Raw genomic sequence first — 26,824 nt, forward strand, 5'->3', positions numbered from 1 at the left:
TTATATGACACCATAAGTGTTCCACAGTGCCTTACCAAGTACATAAATAAATAAGTGAACAAGAAACCAGTGACTTAAGCTGGGTACACACCTATACAATCATCGGGCCGTTCATCCAATATCGAGAGAACGGCCATTGGATTGTATACGTGTGTACGCTGTCCCGATGCAGGAGCATTAGCCGATAAATGGCTTTTAACGCTCCTGCAACGGTCGCATTTTAACCATTACCTAAAATGCGCCCTCCCGCATTAAACCATACCTAAAATGCGGGAGGGCGCATTTTAGGTATGGTTTAATATTTATCGGTTCAACCTCCCGATCCCATAGAAGCCCGTACACACTGTGCTATGTCTGCACAGTGTGTACGCAGCTCACAGGCAGCTGACGGGGTCACACTGGGGACAGACTGCATGGCTGATCGGGATAGGTGCACTTGTGGGGAGTAAGGAGTAGATGAAAGTATAAGTAAGGAGAAACACACGTGGGTAGAGGGCCCTGCTCGTGATAGCTTACATTCTAAAGGGAGGGACAAACAGGTGTGACACAGATGGGATAGACAGGGTGGAAGGAGCATGTAGTAGCGGGTTAGGATAAGAAGAGAGAGTTCCAGAGGTAGGGAGCAGCACGGGCAATATCTTGGAGGCGGGAGTGGGAGGAAGTAATCAGTTGGCAGGAGAAACGGCATGCATTTATTGAGCGAAGTGGGCGGGAGTGTGAAGGGTCAGGTGGTCAGAAATTTAAATGGAAGAGGATTGGGTGAGGGCTTTGTAAGTAAGTGTAAGACCTTGAATTGGGTTCTGAAGGGGAGCCAGTGAAGAGGGCTTGTAGGCAGAGGCGGACTGGGCCGGGGGGCAGGGTGCCATCTGCCCCCCGGGCCGGTGCAATCCAGTGTTCGAGGGCCGCCAGGCTGCGGCAGGCAGAGGATGCTTCTTCTGCTCCCCAGCCGCTGCCCAGCTAGAGAGAGATCCGACTGAAGTGCAGGGACTAAAAGAAAATGGCTGCCCCCATAAAAGACTACAAAAAGATGGCCGCCTTCGACCAATGGGGAGACAGGTTTCTCTACCCAGAAACCCAAGAGGCTGGAGAATGGGAAAAGGGGGCATGGCTTATCGAGTGGGAAGAGGAGCTGAAAAACTAAATTTTATGGCACCCATGGAAGTGAGTCAGAGGGGCTGAGGGCAGAGATGAGTTTCAGAGTGGAGAGCCTATATATATATATATATACACACACACACATAATATATATATATATATATATATATATATATATATATATAGAGAGAGAGAGAGAGAGAGAGAGAGAGAGAGAGAGAGAGAGAGAGAGAGAGAGAGAGAGAGAGAGAGAGAGAGAGAGAGAGAGAGAGAGAGAGAGAGAGAGAGAGAGAGAGAGAGAGAGAGAGAGAACTGTTAACACACACAACTGTTTAATTTTTTTCTGTTTAATATTTGTGACCAAAAATTGGTTATAAAGTTGTAACGGTACTTCCGTATCTTTGCGGCCCCTGGTTACGCTACTTGCATATCTTCACTATTCAGTGAAGATACGTAAGTAGCATAAACTTCAGCAAATACTATTCGGACCCTTGCGAGCTCGCTGCGCTCGCCACCCTGCGGGCACGGTGGCTCGCTTCGCTCGCCACATGGATTTGTTCCCCCTCCATGCCACTTGGATGGTAGGGAATGACGTTGGATGGTAGGGAATCACGTTGGACACTGGTTTATAAGCTTGTGTCAAATGTCAGTCCCTACCATCCAGCGTCATTCCCTACTATACAAGTGTGCATGGAGGGGGAATAAATCCATGTGGCGAGCGAAGCGAACCACTGTGCCCACAGCATGCCGAGCGTAGCGAGCCCGCAGGGTCCGAATAGTATTTCCTGAAGTTTACGCTACTTCCGTATCTTCAACACACATCCAGCAGGGGGCCGCAAAGATACGGAAGTACCGATGTGAACTTGCATTAGTTCCACGGTATCACTATTTGTTAACTGGTAACTGCTGTGCATACAGCATAATAATAACAGATAAAAAACTTTAGAGGTCTATGTACTAAGACTTGGAGAGAGATAAAGTGGATGGAGAAAACATACCAACAAATCAGCTCCTAACTGTCACTTTACAGGCTGTGTTTGAAAAATGACAGTTAGGAGCTGATTAGTTGGTACTTTGGCCCTCATTCAGAGCCGCTCGCTATTTGCGGTCGTTCGTTTTCTAAAAAGGGGTGGCTATTCAAATGAACCGTTCGCACTTTGCGGTCTGTTCACGCCTCTAAGTCTGAACGAGCGAGCAAAACATGTGAACGTAAATTTGAAAAATACGCCCCCTGGCCGCTCGCACCATACGTCATGTCCGCTATTTATTAGATTAATCGAGTACATCGACCAGCGTATGAACTGCTCGCTATTCTTGTGGTTGGTTTTTTCAACCACTATTTTGCGAGCAGTTCCGAGTTAAAAAAAAACAAGTGACGTGGTCAATGATGCTGCTGGATTAATTATGCACTCCCTTAAAACGCCCGTTTTGACCTTTAAGCACGCCTGCGATCGGATTTCCACTCCCCGTTTCCAAGCACCTTCCCCTGTTACCACCCACACACGCCTCATTCTGTCACTCAAATTAGCAGGCATTCGCTATTTTGCGAGCACATGAATTTCGGCCGCACTGACTGGTTCGCGCATGCGTATAACGATCCGTACGCATGCGCAGTTGGGCAAACATCGCTCGGAGCGAACGAGCTGCCACTTACGAGTGGCTCTGAATCAGGCCCTTTATCTCCATCCACTTTATCTGATGTTACCGATATTTATGCGTACATGCGATCGTGCACGCAAGTAGGAACGCATCAGTGGGCGTCTTTATGCTCGGTGATCTTTGCTAACATTAGCATATTTTCACAGCTGCGAGCGTGGGGAAGCACGGCTGCATACGCATTAGCGTCCATCTCTGAATCAGGTCCCATGTCTCCAGCAGCCCAATCCACGCAAGCACACGTACGTACAGCTTTCCCCTATGACTGCGAGACACCAGAGCACATGAATTTACCTGAAGGATATGGCAGGCTGAATGCTTTGGGCCAGAATCCGGCAGGACAGGCATTATTAGATGCTACACACAAGCTGCTGGTCATTTTGTAATTGTCAGTGAGAGGCGAGGGCGGACCGGCGGCTAGACACAGGCGGACGGTAGTGGACATAGCTGAATAACACCTCACCATGAAGAGGCCCCTATATCTACCGTGACCTTAGCACAGTCTAAGCCTTTTTCTTTTTTTAGAAATCGTCCCACCGCAATAAACAGCCTTAAATTGACCTGATTTTACGTAAACCAAACCCCCAACATTATTGTCACACCCATTGTTAAAATTGCATTTGCTGGGCCACTTGCTTGTGTTTGCCCCCCAGGCTGAAAGTTGCCAGCCAGCCCCTGCTTGTAGGAGAGGGGAGGCAGATGTAGTTTGGAGAGGTAGATGAGTAGAGTAGCAGCATTTTTAATGTAATGCCCATCAAAGCAAGTCTGGATCTTGTACTTATCTGGTTTAGATTATAGGAGATTGTGACTACTTTACTGCAATCTACAATGTTTTCTACTGCATTACCATAAGTCACACATTAACCTGCTACAGCACTGCCTTTCTAATGCTATTACTGACCAGATGACAAACAGCCTAGTAAAGTCTGCATGAGAAGGTAATATTAGCAATGTACAGGGAGCTCTGGGCCTGATTCAGACCCGCTCGCAAGTGGGTCGATGTTGGCCCAGTGCGCATGTGCACCACGGAGGCGGCTCCGTCGTGCGCATGCGCGAGACCCGGATAGCGACGGGCAAACCGTCGCTCCGGGTCTCGCACCATCGACAGCACGCCCCCTTTGGTGGGCGTGCCTTCCCAGACAGTAGGCGTTCCCATGGGAACGCCTACTGTCTGGGGCCGGCCCCACTGATATCACAAGTGATGTCAGTGGGAGTGACTTCGCCTCTGATAGAGCTGAAAGCACTCCAGGGCTTGTGGCAACGAGACCCTACCACAAGGGTCTCGTCGCAAGCCCGATGGATGCGATTGTCTTGACCATCGCGACCATCTTCCTGGCCGCTCGCTATAGCTGTGGGTGGTCACCCACAGCTATACGAGCGGCCAGGTGGCCGCTCTAAAAATGAAGGACGGCCCTGATTCAGAGCGAGCGCTCTGTCAGAGCGTCCGGCTCTGAATCAGGGCCTCTGTGCGCACTTATCTAGAGCACAATTCCAACATCTTTCTTTTGTTTTACCAAATACAAGAAGTACCCATCTATGTACCAAGCCCTGAGCTTTTGTGTAAGTTCAGTTCTATTATAGAACATGTAAAAGCATCACTATATAAAGCTGAAAATTTCCATTGCATGTCACCATAATCACAAACACTTCTCAGTGCTGTGCGATGGCTAAGCGATGACACATGTGATCAGGTACAAACCCACACTTTAGTTAATCAGCTAATGGATGTGTCACTATTGGAAAAAACATACCTATACAAAGTAAAGCATTAACTGAGTTCTAAAACTAGCAAAATAGTCCATTGGCTACACCCCTGCTAACTCGAGGCTGGCCTTACTTTGGATACACATTGTAATTTATTTCATATACTGAAACGTGACAATTTTACTTATTTTTATAGAATTTTGTGTCAGTCTAAGCATAGCTACCAATCGCAGTCTAAACGCAGCGTCTGGCTTACATTTGTGACACAAGTGCAAAGCATAACACCAAATGTAAAACCACTGGATAACCTCCGCTATAGGAGAGGGAACCCGTTGCTACCTGTCACTTTGCTTTCATGTGAACCAGCCCAGATTGTCCTGTGCTGGGACTGGCTGAGGAATACTAAAAAGATTTATTTTTTTATTTATACTTTACAGACCTTCTCCCATTCATTTCAATAGCCTAATCATTTCAATGGGGTGCTTGCACGTAGTGCACCTGCCAGAAACTCTATTGCAATACATGGATTACTGAAACCAATTGTAAAAGTTTGTACTGCTTGTATTGTGGATGCCTTGTAAATGTATATGAATTTGTCAGCACAAACAAACAGCGGACATATGCATGTCAAATATTATTCTCCACTATTGCATTTATGCAGTTTTCTGCAAGACAGAGCCTGAGGAGTTTATGCCCAATATATAAATGTACACAAATGAATCCCTTAGCACTAAGTTTGGGATAAATATATACATAAATATATTTATCCTTTACATATCAAAACAAAGGAAACACTTTCCAATGTAATAGATCACAGGTTCTCAAACTCAGTCCTCATGACTCTAAACAGTGCATGTTTTCCATGTCTCCTCACAGAATCACAAGTAAAATAATTAGCACCACCTGTGGATCTTTTAAAATGTGTCAGTGAGTAATGAATACACCTGTGTACCTGCTGGGTGACCTAGAAAATGTGACCTGTGTGGGGTCCTCAGGGCAGAGTTTGAGAACCACTGTAATAGATGAATAAAATATACAGAAATATAAGCTAGTTCCAATAACCGAAATCCCACAAATACAAAAGTATACATAGGGAATTGCGCTCATAAAAAAATACACATTGATTGGTATGGCAGAAATAGAATGTCAAGACACGCTGTTTAAAAGTTAAACAATTTAAAGAATGTGTCATACATGTAAACATTTATATATTCACATAAGAAAATCACAGTTGAGGTAATTAATACCCCTTTTAAAAAAATGAGAGATATGGTAAGAACTGACCTTTGTCATCTCTCTTTCTACGAAGTCCATAGGGTCAGAGGATAATAGTGAGAGAAGAAAGTCTTGAACACTCAAAAATTACATTCTCACACAGAAGGAGACGGAAAACCGTGACCTGAGCGAAGCCCATCTGAAGCACAGGTGTGTCAGGAGCAGTACACCTGTCAAACCGTAACGCAGGTGTCCTAAGGCGAGCTCAGGGAGGACAGAAACCTCCAGTGGAGCAGAAGGGCACCCTATGTGGGCACCCTATGTGGATCCCTATGGACTTCGTAGAAAGAGAGATAACAAAGGTTAAGTTCTTACCATCTATAATTTTCTACTTCACGGTCCATAGGCTCCACAGGGAGAGCTTGTGGATGTCCCAAAGCAGTCCCTTTAAAGGGTGGGGATGCTCCTGTGCAGAGAGGAAAATCCGCCGCCGAGAGGCAAAAGTATCAAATGCATAAAACCTCAGAAATGTCTGGAGAGAAGACCACGTGGCCGCCTTACAAAGCTGAACAGCCGGAGGCACCACGTCGAGCTGCCCACTAAAGACCCACAGATCGAGTAGAATGAGTAGTAACAAAGGGCGGTACTGGACGGCCCTCATGCGTGTAAGCCTCAGATCGCCATGCAAAGCCATCTAGCCAAAGTTTGTTTATTGGCTGGCCATCCCTTCTTGTGAAAGCCATAGAGGACAAACAAGGAGTCTGACTTCCGAAGGGGAACCGGTACGGTCCACAGAAATTCTGAGGGCACGTACCACATCCAATGAGGCCTCACCTGCCTATAGGTCTGGAGAATTAAAGGCCGGTACAATAATTTCCCCATTAATGCCTAAACTAGAAACCCACCTTAGGGAAGGAACCCAGGGCGAGTCCGAAGCTTCGCCCTGTCCTGGTTAAATACAAGAAATGGGAGACAGCAAAAGAGAGCCCCCAAGTCTGACACTCTTCTAGTGGAAGAAATAGCCAGAAAAATTTAAAAAAAAAAGTCTTAGCTGTAAGCCATTTGAGTCCAGGGGTTCAAATGGAGGGCCCTAAGGACAACAGCCAAATCCAAGGTGCCACAGGCGGAACGGAGGTAGGCTGAATGCGAAGGACACCCTGTAGGAAAGTGTGAATATCAGGAAGAGGAGCAATCCTTCGCTGGAACCACACTGAAAGAGCAGATACATGCACCGTCAGGAAGGCAAGGCAGAAACCAATATCCAAACCCACCTGCAGAAAAGCCAAACTCTGCATATCCGAAAAACCTGGGGGTCGAATCCTCTGGGACAACACCAGTGAAAGTAGGTGTTCCACACCCTGTGGTAAGTCCTGGCAGAGGCTGGTTTACGTGCTCTGAGCATGGTGTTAACCACAGAGACAGAAAAACCCTTGGACCTTAGGAGGGATGTCTCAAGCGCCATGCTGTCAAAGACAGATGACCCAAGTCCGGGTAAAGGCAAGGACCTTGAGACAACAGGTCCAGACGTTGAGGCAACAGCAATGGAGTGTCTATGGATAGACTCTGAAGAGCTGAGTACCAGTGACGTCTGGGCCATGCTGGAGCTACCAGCAAGACAATGCCTCCTCCTTGTTTGAACTTACGAAGTTCCCAAGGAAAAAGGGAGATTGGAGGAAACAGGTACGCAAACTGGAAGGCCCACTTGACTGACAGAGCGACTACCAAGAGAGCCTTGGCATCTCTTGTCCTGGACCCATACACTGGCAGTTTGTGATTATGTCGGGAGGCCATGAGGTCCATGTCCGGAAGGCCCACTTGTCCACTAGGAGCTAAAGCATGTCTTGGTGAAGAGACCATTCCCCGGGATGTATGTAATGACGGCTGAGGAAGTCCGCTTCCCAATTGAGAACTCCTGGAATGAACACTGCCGATATGGCTGAGAGAAGAGCTTCCGCCCATGTCAGAACGCGTGACACCTCTGTCTTGGCCGCCTGACTTCGAGTTCCTCCTTCATGGTTGACGTAAGCCAAGGTCGTGGCGTTGTCTGACTGAACTTGCATGGGCTTTCCGTGGAGTATGAGTCTCGCTTGCTGCAGGGCCCTGTGGACCGCCTGAAGTTCCAATATGTTGATTGGTAGGGCTGACTCCTCTGCTGTCCACCGTCCCTGAAATGAGTGTGGACCTGTCACTGCGCCCCAACCCCGTACCCTGATGAACTTGTTCAGGGAGTTAAGATTGAGGATAGGCCGGTGGGATCCGGTCGGATTTTGAACCAGAAAGAGATTGAAAACAACCCGTTCACCTCTGGAGCAATAGGACAGGTACAATTACTTCTGCTTGAAGCAAGGATTGTACGGCTCTCTGGATTTGTAAGGCCTTATCTTCCAGTGAGAGATTACTTTTCTTACCCATGTGTCTACAGTGGTCTTACACCAACACTGGGTGAACTGAAGAAGTCGGGCTTCCACCCTGGTATCTCCCAGAGGAAGGCCTTTCCCATTAGGCTGAGGGTTTATCCTCTGACTTGGAAGCAGAACGTCTTGTACTCCAGGCCTGTTTCTTAGGTTTGACAGCCCAACTGGAAGCAGACGGCCTTGGGAAGGCCTGACCTGTGGGTTAACCTTGAGGACATATGGATCGAAGGGAGAAGGTGTAAGGCTTTGCTGAAGCCGCAGCCGAAGGCAGAAATGCAGAATTAACCGCTGACAACGCGTCCACAATCCTGTCCATGTCAGTACCAAACAATACTTCTCCAGTGTATGGGAAGCATTGTAGGTCTTTCTTGGAAACAGCCTCTGTCGTCCAAGAACACCACTACAGGAAACGGCGAGCCAACACAGCTGCAGCTGAGACACTGGAAGTCAGGAGACTGATATCCAGAACAGCCTTCCCAATATGTGTGGCTGCATCTCTGATGTCACCAACCAAAAAAACCTGAGGCCTACAAGCATTTGAGGGAAGGTATATAGACTTCCGGCAAACCTCCACCTTCCTAATCGTCAGGGAAGAAATGGAAGGCATAGCTAACGTAGCACTTGTAATCAACCATATTACATGTCCACAGCAGGGGATGAGTCCCATTTCATGCAAGGAACTTCAGGAAATGGATAACAGGAATAGTAACCCCAAACCGAGCCTCCAATTCCAGCGGCGGGGACTATGATGACACCAGAGGACGCCTAGATGGCTTAGCGGCTTTCTCCTCTTGCAACAAGTCTGTAGAGCAGTAGAGGTAGCCACCATCTACCCCTGGTGGGGGGACAGGAGGAATCAGCATAACAGTAATCTGTTGTGGCAATCCTTGAGAGGGGAAAAAAACAGACTGCTGTGGTAACCCCATAGAGGGGAAAACAGCTGGCACCGCTAAGCAGCCCGCAATAGTAGCCAGGACCCGAGATAAAAGGAAGCCCAAAGGGGTTCCTGCACAGGGACCGGGACATTAGGAGGGCCTGGTGGTTATACCACCTAATCCATCCTGTGTCATCTCCTCCTCACATAAACCTGCAGCACCTGACCTGCAAAATAACACAGTGGGTGCAGCAGAGCGCACATTATTGTCCCTCCCAGACGTAGCTGTAGAGCAATATCGCACCATACAATACGGCACTGAGTATTAATGCCATCGCTAAGTGTGTGTGTGAGATAGATATATATATATATATATACACACACATACATACATACATACATACATACACATACATATATAAAATCCTAGTTAGGAAGGCAAATTACTAGACCAGTCTGACACTCGGGCAAGCTACAGGAGCTTACTGCACAGATATGGCAGAGTGCGACGTACAACGGTATTTGACAATTCTCAGGAATACCTAGCTTTATATATGTGAGATATCAGAAACACCCTGACTACACCTGTAAGCAGGGCAGGAACCCGAGATAGAAACAGTTGGTAGAAATGACAGTTTGGTACTGCACTGACAGCTTGCAAAAAAAATAGACACAGACAGACAGCGCTAGCATAAGTCACCTACCATGCAGAAATAAACCTGCACCATGGCACTATAATCAGCTACGCAGACTCAGTGTCTGGTAGGCAATAGTGCTGCATACACTAACCCAAAAGGGAGAGGTATGCAGGGGGACCGGGCACACGCTGGCCAGAGAACTGCGACATTGCCATCCAAGAAAATGGCCGGAGGTGGCGTGGCCCGAGAAGAGAAGCTCGGCGTAGCCAGACCACAGTGGAAAGGCGCGCTGAGCTGAGAGGAGGAACCGGCTGTTAGACAGGGAAGGCAGCCTCCCCTGGCCAGCGTTTAACCCCCGGGACACTGGACTATTCCGCATCACTCCAGCCTGTCGTCGCTGGAGGCCTAGTGGAAGCGCCTGGCTCCACATGCTGTCATCCCCAGGGTGTCCCCAGCCCTGGGGGAAAAGGACTGCGTCTCAGCGGTGACCCGTCTCGCTTACCTTGGTCCCCATAGCGCCCAGCCGCAGTCCAGAGATCCTCCGGGGTTCCTGCTAACGAAGACCCTGGAGGCCCGCCGAGATCCCCGGATCAGTACCGGCGTCTCAGCGGGGTGACAGAGTGGCAGTGTGGATGTCCCCTGGACTGTCTGCACTTGAAGATAAACTTGTTTAAAAATAATAAACTCTTCAGGGGCTGTTAATCATCCACCCCGCATAGCAGTGACCCGACTCCTGCCGGGCACCCAACGAAAGTGAGGTGTCTCTGGCCCAGGGGCAGGGTATAGGAGGGAGACCCAGTGCATCCTGGGAGAAAATTGTAACTGCGTGGTGCCCGGATGACTCCCTTCATGATCTATATCCCAAGGTCTCCCTGTGGAGACTATGGACCCTAAAGTAGAAATATAGCACGCTGCAAAAATGCAAAAACTATTTTGCAATATAGAAGCCGTTTAATGTCCTAAGGAATCCAATAGAGGCATCAAAAGGGGATGTAGTTATATGCGGCTGCCGGTCACAATCCCGACTGCAGAATGCCGTCGAAATACCGACGCCTATCATAATCCCGACTCCGGAATCCATGATGACGTGCACCCGAACAAGGTAAGTCCGGGGCGCCCGTCCTGTTAGCCGCAGGGGGGGTGTTAGGTTTAGGGCAGTTAGTGGGGTTAGGGTTAGGTTTTTCGGGGGGCAGTTAGTGGGGGAGGGTTAGGTTTAACTTAGGTGCTGTGGGGGGAGGGGGGGGGGTGGAGTTAGGGTTAGGCACCATCCCGGGAGTTTAGGGTTAGGCACCCCTAAGGGAGGGTTAGGCACCCCTAAGGGAGGGTTTGGGGGGGGGGGGGGTGAGGGCTTGGTTAGATCACTTACCTGCCACTGTCGGGATCTCCTGCTGTCGGGACTTGAACCGCCGGCATTTCAATCCCATTCCATCAAAAGAGTTAAATGAACTAATCACTTGTGAAGTAAAGAACCACAAGGCCCATAGAGCAGAGGTTCCCAAACTCCACCATTACAGTCCAGGTTTTAAGGATATCCATCCCTTAAGTCCAGATGGATAACTCAAATTGACTAAGGCGGCCATACACAGTGCGAAGGTACCGTACGACACGACGGGGGATCAGATGTCTGACATATCGGACGATCCCCACATATGGTGCGATCGGGTGGCCGACCACCTGATATGCCGGCTCCCCTCTCCCCCACCCGCATAGCACTGCATGGGATCACACATCGCATCCCCTGATCAACTGATCCTGCAGTAAGATCAGGGGCTGCAAAGTACGACCCCATGAGTGCGCGCTCTGTCCAACATCATGCCCATAGCCAAATCGTACCAATCCGTTGGATCGGCTGCTTTATCGCACCGTGTATGGCCCGCATAAGGTACTAATTAAGTCATTTGTGCTCAAGAAAGGATATCCTTAAAACGTGGATTGTAATGGCGGCGTTTGGGAACCTCTGCAATAGTGTGTTATATTATGAGCACAGTCTCTGACTGATAAATGAGGGATCAATACTGTATTACTGAATGCGCAGGTGTCCATCTGGATTGTAATGCTCCACTGCTACAGCACCTCCATCTCACACGGGAGTACGATGAAAGATGCACCAATGCTGATGATCTCCAGAGCGAGAAGGGGTAATCCTCACATGAAACGTCTTGTAGAAAAGGGTAAGAGCGTGCTAAATAATCCTCTGACATGTTCTGCCCCACAATATGAGGCTTTATCAGAGACACCGCTAGTGAAAGCACTGTCCTTATAATTAACGGGCATAAACATAAATCAGAAGCGCCGGGGTCACTTTGTAAATAAAACCCGAAGTATATTTAAAAACAAAACACCGCAAGCACTGCTCTACCAATTACTAATGAGAGGAAATAGTGCTGTCACAACGCTCACAGAGATGAAACTATATTAACCAATTGCAAATGTCAAAGATAAACAAGAAGAACCTAGAAAGTCTGGCTGCTTACACGTTCAGTGCCAATATCAAAGATTTCACAATAAGAAAATAGACACCGTTTTCAGGAATGATCTGCCCAGCAGTTTCAGTACCATGTTTTACATGCTGCCTGGAATCTCTGCATCTAGGAATACAGTTATATTATCCGAATAGAAAATGTTCAGTTGTTAACTAAAAAAGAAACCTTATAGCCAATAGCTAAATCATACTTTTACGAATACTTGTCTGTTAGTACTGTACTCGCAAAGGTGTGATTTAGCCCAAGAAACACAATATCGATCAGAATCGACCTTTAGTAAATATATTCATAATGCTAGGCATACACTATACAATTATCTGTCAGATATCTGTCCAATCTGGCTATTTGGAATGAAAACCTGGTAATGTATGGGAGCAAATGACAGTCGATCATATGGTTTTAAACACTGGAAAACTGACAAAAAACTATTGTTCAAATTGGTTACATTTGTATGTTTTAACCAATTTGTCTGAACAACCATTTTTGTGTTTTTCAGTGTTTGTGAGCAAATAGACAACTGTCATTTGCTCTCATACATTACCAGATTTTCATTCCAACCAGCCAGATTGGACAGATATCTGACAGATAATTGTATAGTGTATGCCCAGCATAAGTATTTTGAAAGCCAGTGTTTTGTCCTATTTGGCCCCTCATAAGTGTGGTACAATTTTGCAAATGTCCAAAGCAAAGAGTTTTCTGTGTGTGGTCAGCATATGGACAGGTCTTGACTCAAATTAATCAATAACTATTTGAATACAAAAATACACAGCTAATGGTATTACAGACATACCTTTGCTCCATCTGTAATACACATATCCAATTTAACCGATATGTATACAAAATCACAAGAAACATGTATCAACATGCATTTTTACACACACATACATACAGAACAAGAAAGGGGCACTTATACATCATCGCTATTTAGTAAACGCGGTATTTGGAACTGCAGAATATGTAATGACACAGAAAGATATATATATATTTATATATTACACACACACACACAAATATAGTGTTCATTCTAGTACCCTGCACCTGTCACAACCTGTGCAGTTCTTCTTTCCTGCCTGGGGTGTTGCTCTCTGTTCTGGCGCTTCTAGCACACTTTGGTCTGTGTCTCAGCAGTTTGATGCATTAGCAGAGCAGAGAGTGACATCCCACACAGGAAAGAGGAACTGCACGGTTTTGTGAGTCTGTGACAGGTTCAGGGTGCCAGAATGAACAGCTGTGGTAGAGGTAATGTAAAGTCCCTCTCCTGCATGATTACCTCCAGGCTTAAAGCTGATTTCGCCATCTGAGGATGCTATAAACATACAGCTCCAAACTCTGAAAAGCTTTGCTTTTCGGATTTTGGTACATAGGGGACATACCATAGTCCCATTGATAATAATGGGGACTGTGTTCAGCACCGATTATCCTTTTGCATTGCGCAGTTAGTACATAGCAGGAAAAAAAAAATGCAGAAACTGCCGTTTCCGCATAATTTTATGAAAAATAGCCTTGATAGTTAGGCCCCTTAAAGAGAATTTAATATGATCTTGGCTGCAATAAAAGTCTACTCATCAGCAGTTTTCACACTATGGGAGGAATTAAATTAGCCGCGATAAGCCGCTTTTCTGCGAAAAATGGCTTATAGTGCGAATTTGTACAAAAAAAAAAAAAGTTTTTAATTAGCTTAATTTGCCCAATAATGACATGTCATTTCCGGGATGAAAAAGTAAGAAGTGTTGGAAATATGGTTTAAAATAGTGGGACTGGTATATGGGGGGTGTTATATGAATGGGGCAGGTGTTTTTAAGATTGCAGGTGGGTGTTAAACCAGGTACACACTGGAGAATATGAGTGTGTACCCGCTATGTCGCTGATGATGCGCGTCGTCATCGCCCGTTGGGCATGCATTCGCCAGCATGGTCGCCGCTCCCAGCATCGGCAAGTGTGTACCCAGCATTAGAGGCGTATTTTGAAGATTTTTTTAAAAGTGCCTTTAAGTGACACAAATATATACTAATAGGCATTTATATATACAGCCCCAATTTAAGTAGAACATTTTATGTGCAGAAATTTTTTTTTTTCTTTCACTGTTTTAGAAATATGCACTTAATAGCCATTTGACATAATTAAAGAAACCCAAATACTTTTATTAGGGCGACTAATACACTTCTACATTGTTTTCCCATCTCAGTTTGCAATTACAGGCAGATTTCCCCTTTTTCAGCTATACTGTTCGCAGTAACACCACAATCCGTTTTCGTACGAATGTCGGCTTTCGGAATTGGTGTGCGCAAAAAAAATGGGAGCACGCATAGGCAAAAGTTGTGAAATGATCGCACAAAAAGTAGCTAACTGTGTGATAATATGAGAGAGAGAGGGAGAGAGAATATTCAGCCCATTAAGTTTGCACGTGTGAAAAGCCTCCGGCTTTATTTGCCTGATGCTATTCAATTAGTCTCCCTGTTTCACCCGTACCTCTTTTTAACAAGTGTTAAAAATAGCGTTAAGTGAAGTAAATAGGTGTTAACTCAGAGTTTGTGAACTTTTAACGGACTTATGCGTTAACTGGGTGTTTTTAGCCATTAACTGCACACTTATGAGACTTGAACAGAAATCCCTGATAACACCTGAAAAGAAATCACGGTAAGTCTGGCTAATTGAATAGCTGCCAGCGATTAATTAGCACCCATTAACCATACTTGCCTATCCTCCCGGAACTGCCGGTAGGCTCCCAAAAAGGTGGACAAGTCTCCTTAGGGCTGGGGCCACCTGGCCGGAGCTGCCCACTTCCCAGTGTAGAATTGTATCATTGTGGCTCCGCCCCCCCGCTTCACAATGCCAGTAATGCATAGCGGGGTGCAAGGCTATGATGACACGATCACGACGTCACACCCCCAGACCCGACCTCCTCCGACGCGCCCTGCCCACTGTCACCCCCAGGCCCAGCCAGCTCCGCAGGGCACCTCGCCGCCCAGAGACGACCTGGTTGCCTCCAAACGTTCGGCAACTATGCTGTTAACTTAACGGGGATAATTGAATTCCGCCCATAGTATGAGGACTGCAGATGACTATGAAACCTGATTCCGAGTAGAAAGTAACTTGTCTACATAATGGAGAATACACTGCAGAATAGAAAAGGAAAAGGAGTTTGAAAGGAAATGAAAATGTACAAGCTCAGCAAGGAGACCTGCTAATTTCATGTACAACAGCAGGTACCTTAAGTTCATCTGGACTAGGAGTCTGGTTGTATTGGTTCATGATGCAGCAATGACACCAGATGAGTAAGCCAGTGTCTGATGCAAGTGTGTATCCCCAAATAGTTCTGTCACCAGACTTCTTTCTGGACATGATTCCATCTGTATGACTTGACAACAAGGCAGGGATTGCAGACATTCCACAGGCAATGATCACCTGCTGTCACATCACAGCACTTGTTGTTTTACCAATAGCAAATCTTCAAACAACCACAGCCAACTATTTAAAGTCAGGTCACACTGCAGAGCATATAACTGAATGATCCGAAGCCATTTCATCATATTCAGGTGGGTTTGAGCTCATAATTTTCCCACATGGTCCTTCGTTATAATACTTCATTATTTTGGATATAAACAGAAAAAAAATACAGGTATAAAAATATCCTGATTCTCAAATGACAGCAGCATAAATGGCATAATGTTGTGATAAATTCTAGATACAGGGGCATTACATGCTAAGAGCAGGGGAAGGGGGTTACAAGATTTGAACTTACAATCCTAAGTGATCTGTATCTTAAAGTTTTTAATATTTGGTTCTAATGCAGCTTTAATTTTCTAAGCAGATTAAATTGGTAAAAATGAAACACACACTTGGTATGCATCTAAATTGGAAAATAATAAATATCTTGCTAGTCCAGAACTGATAACCAATACAAGCATCAGATTTTGTGTTCAATAGCACAGGGCACATTTAGGTAATAATATATATCTCTTCCAATGCATGTCTATTACTCACACCATAAATCCATCTGCCTTTATTTCTGTCCCCTATAGTCTTTCCCTACCTGTCTACTGATGATCTTGTATTAATTGCCAATCACCTCTTCCCGTTGCATCCCAGTCTTGCAGATGACTTGCTACGTGCACCACCAGTACAGTTCCCGCTTGTTTACCGCATTACGCAACTTCCTTTGATGTTCCTGCCACTCTGATTCACTTTTATAAGACCCCTTTCTTCATTTTCATCCTCCCTTATTTTTCCGGTAATCCAGCTCTCAGTATCACCACTACTTTTGCAGGCAGTAAATTAAGTGCATGTAGATCTCCATGATCCCAGATGGGACCGCAATCCATCAGATTCCAGATTGACCTATATATCTATATTCTTAACAGGGTTCAATGAGAATCTACAAATTGCATTGTTTCACTGTCTTATAAAATGAAGGCACCAGATTACTTTTTTTGGAAATCTAATAAGGGAAAGTGTAATTTCTCTGATTAACATGAGAGCTACAATAAAGAACACGGACAGCTAGACGTGGCTCAGTACTGCCAGTTGGAGAGCCTTGGTCTAGCAAGCATTACTTCTTGCAGCACCAAGTACTGTCACTTCAAAACTAAACAGAATTTAGAAGTGTTTAAAAAGAGACTGGCAAAAATGTCCATAAAATACCATTAATCTTTTATATAGGTTGATATTGTTCAGTGACAAGATATCGCCCCATGCAGGGGACTTAGTCTCTACACCCATTCAAAAGCATTTTCACATATATATATATATATATATATATATATACATACATACATACATACATACACACACACAAATAAATATTGGGACATTGACAGAATTTTCATATTTTGGCCTCTATTCACCACCACAATGGTTTTGAAATGAAACAAAGCACATCTTGTTTAACTGCAGACTTTCAGATTTAATTTGAGGGTAATTGCATCCAAATCAGGTGAACGGTGTAGGAATTACAACGGTTTCTATATGTGCCTCCCACTTTTTAAGGGGCCAAAAGTAATGGGACTATCAACTCAAAAGCTATTTCATGGACAGTTGTGGGCTATTCCCTCGTTATTTCATTATCAATTAAGCAGGTAAAAGGTCTGGAGTTGATTCTAGGTGTGACATTTGCTTTTGGAATCAGTTGCTGTCGACTCTCAATATGAGATCCAAAGAGCTGTCACTATCAGTGAAGCAAGCCATCATTAGGCTGCAAAATCAAAACAAACCCATCAGAGAGATAGCAAAAACATTAGGTGTGGCCAAATCAACTGTTTGGAACATTCTTAAAAAGAAAGAACGCACCGGAGAGCTCAGCAACACCAAAAGACCCGGAAGACCACGGAAAACAACTGTGGGGGATGACAGAAGAATTATTTCCCCTTCACAACAGTTGGCCAACTCAAGAACACTCTCAAGGAGGTAGGTGTATACAGTATGTGTCAAAGTCAACAATCAAGAGAAGACTTCACAAGAGTGAATATAGAGGGTTCACCACAAGATGTAAACCATTGGTGAGCCTCAAAAACAGGAAGACCAGATTAGAGTTTGCTAAACAACATCTAAAAAAGCCATTACCATTCTGGAACAGTATAGACAGTTGAGACAAAGATCAACTTGTACCACAGTGATGGGAAGAGAAGAGTATGGAGAAGGAAAGGAACTGCTCATGATCCAAAACATACCACCTCATCAGTGAAACATGGTGGTGGTAGTGTCATGGCATGGGCTTGTATGGCTGCCAATGGAACTGGTTCCCTTGTATTTATTGATGATGTGACTGCTGACAAAAGCAGCAGAATGAATTCTGAAGTGTTTCGGGCAATATTATATGCTCATATTCAGTCAAATGCTTCAGAACTCATTGGACGGTGCTTCACAGTGCAGATGGACAATGACTCGAAGCATACTGCAAAAGCAACCAAAGAGTTTTTTAAGGCTAAAAAGTGGAATGTTATGCAATGGCCAAGTCAATCCCCTGACCTGAATCCGATTGAGCATGCAATTCACTTGATGAAGACAAAACTGAAGGGAAAATGCCCCAAGAACAAGCAGGAACTGAAGACATTTGCAGTAGAGGCCTGGCAGAGCATCACCAGGGATGAAACCCAGCGTCTGGTGATGTCTATGCGTTCCAGACTTCAGGCTGTAATTGCCTGCAAAGGATTTGCAACAAAGTATTAAAAAGTGAAAGTTAGATTTAGGATTGTTTAGTTTGTCCCATTACTTTTGGCCCCTTAAAAAGTGGGAGGCACATATAGAAACCGTTGTAATTCCTACACCGTTCACCTGATTTGGAAGTAATTACCCTCAAATTAAATCTGAAAGTCTGCAGTTAAAGCACATCTTGTTTGTTTCATTTCAAAGCCATTGTGGTGGTGAATAGAGGCCAAAATATGAAAATTCTGTCAATGTCTCAATATTTATGCACCTGACTGTAATAATATATATTTATATATATGGTATGTGTGTGTACGGATTGGGTATGATATCCCGGCGGCAAAATAGCCATCGGGTGAAATACCAACAGCGTATTCCCGATAGGGAGAGATCCCAACAGGAGAAGGTAAGTATTCTAACCCTATCCATCCCCCTAACACTCCTGGGGGTGCCTAAGCCTAACCCTATCCCCCCCCTCCCGGCACCTTAAACCTAACCCACCCGAGGGGGTGCCTAACCCTAACCTCCCCCCGGTGGTGCCAAACCCCTCTCCCCGAAGCCTAACCCTCACGGGGGGGTGCCTAACCCTAAGTCCTCCCAGCAGTGCCTAAACCTAACCCCCACCCCCCGCGGCTACTATTTATCTCTCCTCTGTGTCCAGAGATTGGAATGCCGGCTGCCGGAATTCTGGCGTCGGCATCCGCAGTGCAGTTGAGATTCCATTGCCGGTCTTTTCTTTTCTTGGTGATCGGGTTTCCGTCAGCCGTCATTCCGATCACTGGGATATTAACTGCATCCCATTATTAACTAGCTGATGTACCTAGTATCACCCAGGTAGACCTTAGATATTTACTGTTTCCATTTCCATCTCACTACTCAAATAACACATGAATGCTTCACCTCTATAGTAATGCATTACTGCTATAGTAAGACATTACCCTCCCTCAACTGTATACTAACGCATTCCACTCCATCACTTCTGTACTAACACCTATCCCTCCACCCATATTGTAACACTTTCGACATTCCCCTCCCTCACCTATATAGAAATACAATCCCTCCCACACACCTGTAGTAACACATTACCCTCACTCACACCTGTAGTAACTTATTCCCCTCTCTCCCATCTGGAGTAACACATTACCCCCCGCTCACCCCTGTAACATATTCCTCTCCCGTGTTGTAACACAGGGCCTGATTCAGACCCGCTCGCGAGCGCTGGGCACTCGCAAGCCTGTCGATGTTGGCCAAGTGCGCATGAGGAACCCGGCTCCGTCGTGCGCATGCGGGAGACCCGCATAGCGACGGGCAAGCCGGCGCTAAGGGTCTCGCTACAAAGGGGGCATGCTGTCGATGGTGAGTGACAGCACGCCCCCTTTGGTGGGCGTGCCGGGGGCGTAGCTGGCCAGACGGAGGCGTTCCCATGGGAACGCCTACCGTCTGGGGCCAGCCCCACTGACATCACAAGTGATGTCAGTGGGAGTGCTTTTGGCTCTGATAGAGCCAAAAGCACTCCAGGGCTTGCGGCAACGAGATCCTACCACAAGGGTCTCGTCGCAAGCACGATTGTCGCGATGGTCTTGACCATCGCGACCATCTTTTTGGCCGCACGCTATAGCTGTGGGTGGTCACCCACAGCTATGCGAGCGGCCAGGAGGCCGCTCTAAAATTCAGAGGGAGGGCACTGATTCAGAGCGAGCGCTCTCAAAGAGCGTCCGGCTCTGAATCAGGCCCACATTCCCTTCTTTCACTCCATAGTAACATATTTGCCATTCCCCTTCCTCACCTGTGCAGTAACACATTCCCTACCCTCACTATTCAAATAGGGGAGCCACACCAACTGCCAGTGATGTTTGGCAGCACTTGGGATGACAGTTGGTGTTTGAATATGACCTGTGCTACAGCCACAATGAGACAGTCAGGCAGGACATTGCACAGGGGGAGAAAACATTTTAGCCCTTGCCATCCCCTTAGGAGTTGAATTTAGAAAAATGCCTTCTTAGTGGGCACCTACGCGATGAAAGGAATATGCTCCCAGATTTTCATGTTTCTATGTCCAAGGGTTTGGGGTGGGCATTGATGAGCCAGCGAGTTAATTTGATTGATTCCATATATAGAGAGAGTTTTTTTTTTTTAACAGACATTGAAGCAGGTTAGTGATTGCTTTTTGAAACTGGGCCTTTCACTGTGCATAACAAGTGGGACTCATTGCCCGCTGTACAAAAGTATATGTGTCTAGAAGTCAGCTGATTTCTAGATGCACGTCAACATAATATATTCAAACACACAATAGTGACACATAATGAAGGCAGTCTCAGAATAAACTGAAGTCATAAATGACAATAAGCAGAGTGGTATTTCAGAAAATATAGATACACCATGAGTATTTTCAGGTTACCCACAATTCTAAAAAGTAGATGAACTTCCAGGTATGAAGCTGGCTTCCCAGTGACATCAGCAAAATTATACACAAGGGAACTGGTTCCCGAGGGAAAGAATCATAAAATAAATGTGCTGTTAAAGACATTCTTTTGGAATAAATCTAACCAATAGTAAACGCAAGATGAGTAATTCTGTAATATAAAGCATAAGTTCTTAGTAAACATATTATATATATAATATTATATATATATATTTTACACTCACACACACAGATCAGCCAGAACATTAAAACCACCTACTTAATATTGCGTTGGTTTCCCTTGTGCTGTCAAAACAGAACTGACCGCCGAAACTTGGACTCCACAGATCTCTGAAGGTGCCGTGTAGTATCTGGCACCAAGACATTAGCAGCAGACATTGGCACCTTTAAGTCCTGTAAGTTGTGAGGTGGAGCATCCGTGGCTCGGACTTGTTTTACCAGCATATCCCACAGATGCTTAATCGGATTGGGATCTGGGGTATTTGGAGGCCAAGTCAATACCTTGAACTCTGTCATGTTCCTAAAACCATTCCTGAACAATTTTTGCCATGTGGCAGAATGCGTTATCCTGCTGAAAGAAGCCACTGCTATCAGGGAATACTGTTGCTATGAAGGAAAGTACATGGTCTGCAACAATGTTTAGGTAGGTGGCATGTGTCAAAGTAACATACACATGAATGCCAGGACCCATGGTTTCCAAGCAGAACATTGCCCAGGGCATCACACTGCCCTCGCCGACTTGCCTTCTTCCTATAGTCCATCCTGGTGCCATCTCTTCCCCAGGTAAAAGTTGCACATGCACCTGGCTGTCCATAAGATGTAAAAAAAACAAAAACATAAATTTATCAGGCCAGGCCACCTTCTTCCATTGCTCCAGTTCTGACGCAAATGTGTCCATTGTAGATGCTTTCGGCGGTGGACAGAGAGGAGCATGGGCACACTGACCAGTCAGCGGCTATGCAGCCCCATATACAGCAAGCTGTGATGCACTATGCCTTTTGACATCTTTCTATCATAGCCAGCATTAACTTTTTCAGCAATTCGTGCTACAGTAGCTCTTCTGTGGGATAGGAACAGGCGGGCTAGCCTTCATTCCCCACACACATTAATGATGCGCATCCATGACCATGTAGCCGGTTTACCGGTTGTCTTTCCTTGGACCACTTTTGGTAGGTACTATCCACATCAAGGAAGGGTGCCCATTGTCGCCGGTTTTCCGGTTGTCCTTCCTTGGTAGGTACTAACCATTGCATACTGGGAACACCCCTGAAGACCTGCTGTTTGGCGATGCTCTGACCCAGTCATCACTATTTGGCACTTGTAAAAGCCACTCAGAACCTTACACTTTCCCATTTTTCCTACTTCCAACAGATCAACTTCAAGAACTGAGTGTTCACTCATTTCCTAATATGTCCCACCCTTTTATTAAGTGCCATTGTAGTTAGAGAATCAATGCTATGCACCAATTGGTAGTTGTAATGTTATGTCTGATCGGTGTATATACACACACAATATTAGAAAGACATAACTTGCCATGCGATAAAAGAGAGCCAATTATTCCTGCTGCATATAATAATATGAAATTATTAACACTACACTGTGCGGCCCTACAGATTAAATTATAGCTAAAGCTGAGGAACTAAACTTCTGATATCTGTCACAGAGTCAGTTTGTATGGGTCTTCCTCATGGCTGCAAGATAAAGATGCAGAAGACTACAGAGCACTTGAGAGGAAAGTGCTGCCCATTCAAAGTAGGATACATATACCTAATTTATAAATAAAGTAAAAATTACTTTAGGAAGACAAAACATTGTTCACAAGCGACTCTGCCTCCCACCACCAAAACAAAAGCAGTTTTAGTGCTCAGGATGTATTATTGTGTGCACTTAGAAGAACAAGTTGCCGGTCAACAATTACTTATTAAGTAATTCTGCATGTTTCAAAAAGTGTTATCATCCATATGCTACAGAAAACATGTTTTTCTAATGAGGAAAAGTGATTCATGTCCTTCTTCCCCGCATAACAGGAAAGCTCTGTCCAATCTGTTTGGTTGGAACGAAAATCTGGTAATGTATGCGAGCAAATGACAATCATTTGCTCCCAAGCGCTGGAAAATAAACAAAAACAATTGTTTGGATAAATTGGATAAAACAAAATGATTTAAACAATTTGAATGACCATTGTTTATTTTTCAGTGTTTGGGAGCAAATGGTCGACTGTCATTTACTCTCATACATTACCAGATTTTTATTCCAACCAGACGGATTGGAGAGAGAAATCTTTTTTAGGTGGGTACCCAGCTTTATGATACCCAACAGAAATGGTACAGTTAAACCTGCATTGTTGTGTGCTGGTTTTAAGTGCCAAGCATTATACCTAGCAGCCATATATTGTATACAAGCAAATAAGAAATCTGAATGATGTAGACAAGTTATTCGTCATTCTGCAATGCAACTTCAACAGAAAGCAAAACATTAGTATATACAAGTTTTTGACTAAAATAATGGCTCTATCTACTGTACTTCCTGTACTCTCCAGCAGTCTCTATGCCAGGTTACTGCCTATATTAGATGGTTGGTGTAGGTTAATGCCTGCAGGAAAACAAATCTATTCACTTCCAATGAACAATATAACCTGGAGTTCCCCATACTACAGTCCTGTCACATGCACCCTGCCCCAGACCAGTGACCACTGTAAGTTCATTCGTGGGCAATAAATATTGTGACGAGTGAATAATGAGGATAGCTGTCAGACAGGCACAGGGCACATGCTAGCAGCCTAGCACTGATATGTAACATACAGAGATCACTGCCATGTACGTATGTGCACTGACATTTGTGCCCATATAGCACCACACACACATACGTCTCCCAGTGTGTATGTGCAGTACTGCACTGACATGTGCATGCCCCGCTATACTGTAGTAACAGAGCCTCCCTGTGCATATGTACAGCAGCAGCTGCTGGTGCGGGAGCAGACTGGTCCTTACACTGCAGGGACAGGCGGCGTCTCCATGCTGCTAGCCGCGGTAGCGCTGCGGGCAGATGTCAGCACCATGCCACGGGCCGGCGGAGCGGAGTCCCCGCAACAGCAGCGTTCAGCTCTCCTTGCTCCCCGATCATTCCATCCCCGGGCTGTCCTCAGCTCCTCTCCAGGGGCAGACACACAGCGCGGCTGGATCCCCCTCTGGTCCCCGTCCTCTTGCCTGTGCTCCAGCTATGGAAGCGGAGGTCAGCGAGCTGTGTGAAGAGCCGCTCCGAAGCTGTGTCTATGGGCAGCGGGTACTACACTCTAGTACGCTGCTCCGTATCCACATCCTGATCTGGCATTCCGTGCTGAGCCAATTAGGACGGTGCTATCGGAAAGCAGTGGCTCCCTCTGCTTGTGGAAGACCTCAATGTCTGTCCCCGGCTCACATGAGACAGTAGATAAGTCACAGCAGTCATTCATTGTACATGGCCAAACCTCGGGGTAATCGCTGCAATTACCTCTAGGACAGGGAGAAATGATTCTATACTCAGGAAGCTATGGTATGCAGGAGTCTGTGACTGGCAAGCTTAATGTGTTCTAGAGAATATGATTGCCGCCTAGCAACAGCTACTGGACTCAAGTAGTGAGCCTCCTGGATTTCACTGGAGGCAGGGACAAAGGAACATTTTCTATTCCTTGCTGTCTAGGTCGCTTGTGCCATTCAAATGCACGCTTGTGGTTATGTGGGCACACTACACCAGAGGAGAAGATTACCGACAAGGCAGTACAGACTGGGTCCAGTGGGAACCAGGGGGCCCATTTGCTGCCAGTTGCCGCCATGTTTTAAATTCATTTTTTGCTAAGACTCCCTACAGCCCTTGCTACCGGGAGCTGGAATCAGAGACCATTGACGACATCAGTGCAGCACCTAATAGAAGAGCAGGTGGGACACCACGCACCATGGATGGCAGAAGGGAACAAGAAGGGACCGAGGACCACACAAACTGAGAACTAATATAGGAAAGAGCAGATGCAAGGGGGAGAACTGTGCGCGCATGTCAGGTAGTAGAGCTGTGTGTGTGAAGGTTAGGATGTAGAGCTGTGTATGAGGGTAAGGTCGGGATGTACTAAAGGAAAAATACGGTTAAAACCCTGTTTTGGGGGTTATTACCGCATTTCCACATGTATTAAGCCCCGGCCGCACTTTTATCGGTGCAGAGGGTAAAACCAGAAAAATCTGGCGTTACCCTATAGAAGCCTATGGGCTTCTTGCCGCACCACGCTCCCAAGGCTTCACAGCTGCCTTGCCGCCCCCCAGCACTGGCACCCACTCACCTGCTCTCCATGGGTCCTCCGGCTCCTCCTCCTAATCTTCTTCCGGGTGCAGGGAGGAGGAGGAGCCCGGGAATTTCTGCACAAGTGACCAGCAGGAAGCTCCCTTGGCTCGGAGGGGGTGGGGTCGGAAGGAGATCCCGTCACCCGGCGTCGGCTGCTTAGTCCTTTGCGCTACTAATCGCATATGTTAGTACATATGCGATTAGTAAGGTTGTGGTGACTGGCAGAATGGTCACCGCAACCTTAGTACATCCCAACCTAAGTAAGAAGAGATAGATGTGTATAAGAGAGAGAAGAGCTGTGTATGAGAGTCAGGGAGAAGAGCTGTGTATAAGAGTCAGTGAGGAGAGCTGTGTGATGGTCAGGGAGAAGAGCTGTGTGCAGGCAGAGGTGTCACAGTGGGTGGTGATACCCGGTGCAGCCTCTACCAACTGGTGTCGTGTGTGAAAGGGAGTGTGTCATTTTGCCCGTGAGGCAACACCCCCTTATGTGTGCCGTTTGGGGAGAGTGACCACATGTCCCCGTCCTTGTCACGCTGGGGGCTTGACCAGAACTCCGGGAGCTGCTGGGAAGCCCACAGCCTTTCCCACTATGTGTAAGACATGCTGGATCACAGATGCATGTAGGTGTCCTACAGATTTCTCCTGCTGCATTTATATTTTACTTGTATAGTATTGCATAGCCACAACTGCAGCTGTGCAATATCATACAAATTGGGATCAGAACCCCCCAACCAGATGGCAGTGATGGTTGTTCAGTGTGTATGAAGTATGAACAACCATCATCTTCAGATATATCTTTCAGGTATGTACCCAGCTTTACACATTTTCCTGCCTCACTTCTGTAGTAACACATTTCCTTCCCTCACTATTCAAATAGGGGAGCCACATCATCTGCCAGTGATGTTTGGCAGCACTTGGGGTGACAGTTCTGGCCATATTCAGTTAGGTGCAAGAATAGCAAAAATCCCGCACCTGCAGGGTTTTTCCAGCAGGTGCGGGATTTTTGCTATTCAATTAGGTGTGGGGTTTTTGAGCATCGGGAGGTTTTTTTCATCACACCACCAGAGCAAGCCTAATTTTTCCTACAATCGTTGATTTTAGGAAAAATCAGGACTTGCTCTGGGACCCCGGTAGCACCCCCCCCTGAGGAATAATTAAGCAATTGGAAATTTCCAATTAGCCTAATTAGTCCTTGATTACTCACCTTCCGCAGCTCTGTCTTCTACCTCCAGTGTCGGGAGCTGGGTCTTCTGCAGCAGGGTGAGTATGGCAGTGTTTATGAGTGAGTATGTGTGAGAGCCCCTCCATGTATCCCAATGCGTCTCCCAGCATCCCAGAGCCTACCACCCCAGGGACTCCCAGCAGCCCCCTCCCCAGTGACAAGATGGAGAGGAGGCCACCGGGAGCCGCGGACTCCCGAACATGTAAGTATTTTTTTTTCACGCGCCGCGGTGGTTTCAGCTCTGAAAACCCCGTAACCACTTTTTTAGATTGGATACCGAGGGTATCGGGAGCGCGCATAACGGTGGTAATCCAAAATCGGGCACAAGGTTTTTTACCTTGCTAAACCTCGCACCCAATTGGATATGCCCCTTGGTGTCTGAATATTGAACTGTGCTGCAGCCATGATGAGACAGTAGGTCAGGACATTGCACAGGGGAAGGAAACATTTTACTAGGTTACTGGTATTTTTTTCGTCAATACATAGTAGGAAGCATCACAAAGGCCAGTCAGTTGTATTTCTGACTGGAATGCCCTGTCTAAAATTGAGAGAAAATGCTCTTTTAAATGCTTCTCAATTAAGATAAATACTGTCAGCAATACAGTCTAATCTCCAAAATGTATTCTCTTATAATGGAAACATTTGAATGTCT

At 46.0% G+C, this 26,824-nt stretch overlaps 1 protein-coding gene across 3 annotated transcripts in view; it reads right to left on the minus strand.

The window, feature by feature from the left end:
• Positions 1–24,028, minus strand: part of KLHL2 (kelch like family member 2) — a 166,532-nt gene extending 142,504 nt beyond the window's left edge. The window contains exon 1 of one of the 3 annotated variants that reach the window (XM_088450296.1): positions 23,633–24,028. In XM_088450296.1, the coding sequence (XP_088306422.1) occupies positions 23,633–23,700 (68 nt within the window). In that variant the 5' untranslated portion in view covers positions 23,701–24,028. Of the gene's footprint in view, positions 1–20,901; positions 21,137–23,632 lie in introns of those variants that run through there. The other 2 variants (XM_088450299.1, XM_088450297.1) reach the window with 2 other exon arrangements.
• Between the last annotated feature and the right edge of the window lie 2,796 nt (positions 24,029–26,824).

This window comes from Taudactylus pleione, unplaced genomic scaffold (assembly GCF_031769625.1).
Source record: "Taudactylus pleione unplaced genomic scaffold, aTauple2 ptg000513l, whole genome shotgun sequence".
In the NCBI taxonomy this organism is placed as follows: domain Eukaryota; kingdom Metazoa; phylum Chordata; class Amphibia; order Anura; family Myobatrachidae; genus Taudactylus; species Taudactylus pleione.